This window comes from Echinococcus granulosus (assembly GCF_000524195.1).
Source record: "Echinococcus granulosus chromosome Unknown EG_S00074, whole genome shotgun sequence".
Taxonomy (NCBI): domain Eukaryota; kingdom Metazoa; phylum Platyhelminthes; class Cestoda; order Cyclophyllidea; family Taeniidae; genus Echinococcus; species Echinococcus granulosus.
Genome location: NW_020170454.1, coordinates 410,192 through 414,271, shown reverse-complemented (window position 1 = coordinate 414,271; position 4,080 = coordinate 410,192). Strand labels below are relative to the sequence as shown.

The 4,080-nt window shown below is 43.8% G+C and overlaps 1 protein-coding gene across 1 annotated transcript; it reads left to right on the top strand. All coding sequences in view use genetic code 11, as the record gives it.

The window, feature by feature from the left end:
- Window positions 1-192: 192 nt before the first annotated feature.
- On the top strand, window positions 193-2,779 carry EGR_07333 (hypothetical protein; the record flags this gene model as incomplete). Its single annotated transcript, XM_024496582.1, has 3 exons — window positions 193-261; window positions 643-795; window positions 2,618-2,779. The coding sequence occupies 3 exons, from the start codon at window positions 193-195 to the stop codon at window positions 2,777-2,779; spliced, it is 384 nt and encodes a 127-aa protein (XP_024349058.1).
- Between the last annotated feature and the right edge of the window lie 1,301 nt (window positions 2,780-4,080).

Here is a 4,080-nt window from a genome sequence, read left to right as displayed (position 1 = left end):
CCCAATGATAGGAGTAGACTAGGCGGACCTTTCAATAAAAGGAAGGTCTTCAAGCGCCTTCGTTGTTCTTGGCAAATCTACCGACTGATCATTTCATGAGGGCAATTCACTTGTCTCAATACAGTGCCAAGGAAGATTTGCGAAATAACGTAATACCTGCTTTAATTATTGGTGGATTTTTCAATCTATGTGATGCTCATTTACGGTGGTAGAAGTAAATCTATAATTTCAGATTCTCTTTTCGAGGAGGTGATAGGCCAGGTGGTGGAGCAAAGACTTGCAGTGATTTGTTTTTGGTAAAGGTAGAGGAGGATGTGTCTAGCTACGCTCAAATCTCCTGCATAGTGTACTTGGTGTCACTAATGAAAGACTGATGCCTGCCACAAACTTCAACCACATCGACAACAACTACGCATGAGGTATTAGTTGTAGCGATATTTCCCCATGCCATCAGTTGGGTCCACTCAATTCTTGCGCCTGAGCTACGAGTATTCGCTTTATTAGTGGTGAGGAGCAAGGGTAGCTCCACCCTATTCGGGTGTGTCGAAAAGTGACTTCAAAAAAAATATTGAATTACGGTAGACTTTTACGGAGTCCCTTCTATGTGCTCTAATTTGTCTCCTTAACCAAACGCATTCGCAGTTGACTGCGATCACTGCTGACACAAGCACTTCAAATGCGTGGCTCTGTGCAGCCAATCAAGACGCGACTCGTCTGGTACCCACTCCTACCTTTCGCCAGCCCTCGGGTGGCTCCACCCGATTCGGGTGTGATGGAGACGCCTTTGTAAAGAAAGTGCGATAATTGCTGTATGGGAATGCATTCTATTTGTGTAAGCCTCCTGGTTACATTTTCTTCACCTGTACGATTATAACGCTTCTCATTACGCTCTGATCTACGCCATTCATATGAGGCATGATGGCAAGTGGTCAGTGTGAGACGATCTCACCAGCCTTTGTTGAGGCAAGATCTCACTTAAACAACTCCTTTTCGTTTACTGCTTTTGCCACCAGTCTAGAAGAGTTTTCCACCTGTTTCAGCCATTTCCCTATTTTTTCGTCTAGTCACCTAATTAGGCCCCGACAGTCAAAAATTATTAATGAGGCTGCAAACCGTGTTACAATCCTTATCTGGCATGCATTGAATGTGGATAATGAAATGAATGTACACTGGCTTCCGTTTTCCGTCCTGTTTCACCTCACATCATTACATATTCACATGTGCTGTCAGGGTGCCTACTCTACTTGATCATTTGGGCTGCTCGTGTAAAATGCTAATCAAAATGGATAATTCAACCGCCCTTTGCAGTCTTTCGTATTCGGGTAAAATGTCTTCTTTAATAATGCCGATCTCCCTCTAATTATTTGTTAGATTGGCAGCTGAAGAGATAGTGAGTCGGGTAAGAAGAGAGGCTATGGGAGACCTCAGTTAGTGACGCATTTGTCATTTGGCCGTGGAATGCGAAACCACCCAAAGCGTCAACCTGAATGATCAAAACGGCAAGTATTTTGGAGTGATTGCTTTTATGTAGTCAGAGGGTCGTTAAAAATGTAGTAAGCCATACTCTTTTGTTGTGGCAAAGTGAAGTGATTGCTGGCGTGGTGTTAGTAGTCTTCGTGAGCTAGTGCCAAGTCATGGATAAACGAGAATAGAAGGGCGTTGGAACCGTCAGTAGAAAGACGAGTGCACGAAGGCTTTAATGTGTTCCAATCTGCGTAGTCGCCAAAACGCAGGACTAGTTACAGTTCACAAGAGGCTGCAGATGGCGTTGGATAGGCACGTCTAGAATTTTGTAATGGCGTGTTTTGCAGGGCCGATTAAAGGGTAGGTGATTTGATTTGCGTTTCTATCCATTTCATATTTCATGGTTCTGCCCTCACAAACCGAGTTTCTTTGTCGCCAATAAAAAGGCTTTACACGTTCTCAAACATTTTGTGCATTTGTTCGTATCCCTCCTTCGTCTCCTATTTTTCGGCCCAATGATAGGAGTAGACTAGGCGGACCTTTCAATAAAAGGAAGGTCTTCAAGCGCCTTCGTTGTTCTTGGCAAATCTACCGACTGATCATTTCATGAGGGCAATTCACTTGTCTCAATACAGTGCCAAGGAAGATTTGCGAAATAACGTAATACCTGCTTTAATTATTGGTGGATTTTTCAATCTATGTGATGCTCATTTACGGTGGTAGAAGTAAATCTATAATTTCAGATTCTCTTTTCGAGGAGGTGATAGGCCAGGTGGTGGAGCAAAGACTTGCAGTGATTTGTTTTTGGTAAAGGTAGAGGAGGATGTGTCTAGCTACGCTCAAATCTCCTGCATAGTGTACTTGGTGTCACTAATGAAAGACTGATGCCTGCCACAAACTTCAACCACATCGACAACAACTACGCATGAGGTATTAGTTGTAGCGATATTTCCCCATGCCATCAGTTGGGTCCACTCAATTCTTGCGCCTGAGCTACGAGTATTCGCTTTATTAGTGGTGAGGAGCAAGGGTAGCTCCACCCTATTCGGGTGTGTCGAAAAGTGACTTCAAAAAAAATATTGAATTACGGTAGACTTTTACGGAGTCCCTTCTATGTGCTCTAATTTGTCTCCTTAACCAAACGCATTCGCAGTTGACTGCGATCACTGCTGACACAAGCACTTCAAATGCGTGGCTCTGTGCAGCCAATCAAGACGCGACTCGTCTGGTACCCACTCCTACCTTTCGCCAGCCCTCGGGTGGCTCCACCCGATTCGGGTGTGATGGAGACGCCTTTGTAAAGAAAGTGCGATAATTGCTGTATGGGAATGCATTCTATTTGTGTAAGCCTCCTGGTTACATTTTCTTCACCTGTACGATTATAACGCTTCTCATTACGCTCTGATCTACGCCATTCATATGAGGCATGATGGCAAGTGGTCAGTGTGAGACGATCTCACCAGCCTTTGTTGAGGCAAGATCTCACTTAAACAACTCCTTTTCGTTTACTGCTTTTGCCACCAGTCTAGAAGAGTTTTCCACCTGTTTCAGCCATTTCCCTATTTTTTCGTCTAGTCACCTAATTAGGCCCCGACAGTCAAAAATTATTAATGAGGCTGCAAACCGTGTTACAATCCTTATCTGGCATGCATTGAATGTGGATAATGAAATGAATGTACACTGGCTTCCGTTTTCCGTCCTGTTTCACCTCACATCATTACATATTCACATGTGCTGTCAGGGTGCCTACTCTACTTGATCATTTGGGCTGCTCGTGTAAAATGCTAATCAAAATGGATAATTCAACCGCCCTTTGCAGTCTTTCGTATTCGGGTAAAATGTCTTCTTTAATAATGCCGATCTCCCTCTAATTATTTGTTAGATTGGCAGCTGAAGAGATAGTGAGTCGGGTAAGAAGAGAGGCTATGGGAGACCTCAGTTAGTGACGCATTTGTCATTTGGCCGTGGAATGCGAAACCACCCAAAGCGTCAACCTGAATGATCAAAACGGCAAGTATTTTGGAGTGATTGCTTTTATGTAGTCAGAGGGTCGTTAAAAATGTAGTAAGCCATACTCTTTTGTTGTGGCAAAGTGAAGTGATTGCTGGCGTGGTGTTAGTAGTCTTCGTGAGCTAGTGCCAAGTCATGGATAAACGAGAATAGAAGGGCGTTGGAACCGTCAGTAGAAAGACGAGTGCACGAAGGCTTTAATGTGTTCCAATCTGCGTAGTCGCCAAAACGCAGGACTAGTTACAGTTCACAAGAGGCTGCAGATGGCGTTGGATAGGCACGTCTAGAATTTTGTAATGGCGTGTTTTGCAGGGCCGATTAAAGGGTAGGTGATTTGATTTGCGTTTCTATCCATTTCATATTTCATGGTTCTGCCCTCACAAACCGAGTTTCTTTGTCGCCAATAAAAAGGCTTTACACGTTCTCAAACATTTTGTGCATTTGTTCGTATCCCTCCTTCGTCTCCTATTTTTCGGTGTCCGCCCAATTCATTACCCCCTCACATGTCGCAAACATATTTTGTCGATGCGCCTCTGACATCTTCTCCTTCATTTCCCCGTTCTTCATTTTTCTCTCTATGTTGTAACTGTAGTGATTTTATTGCTC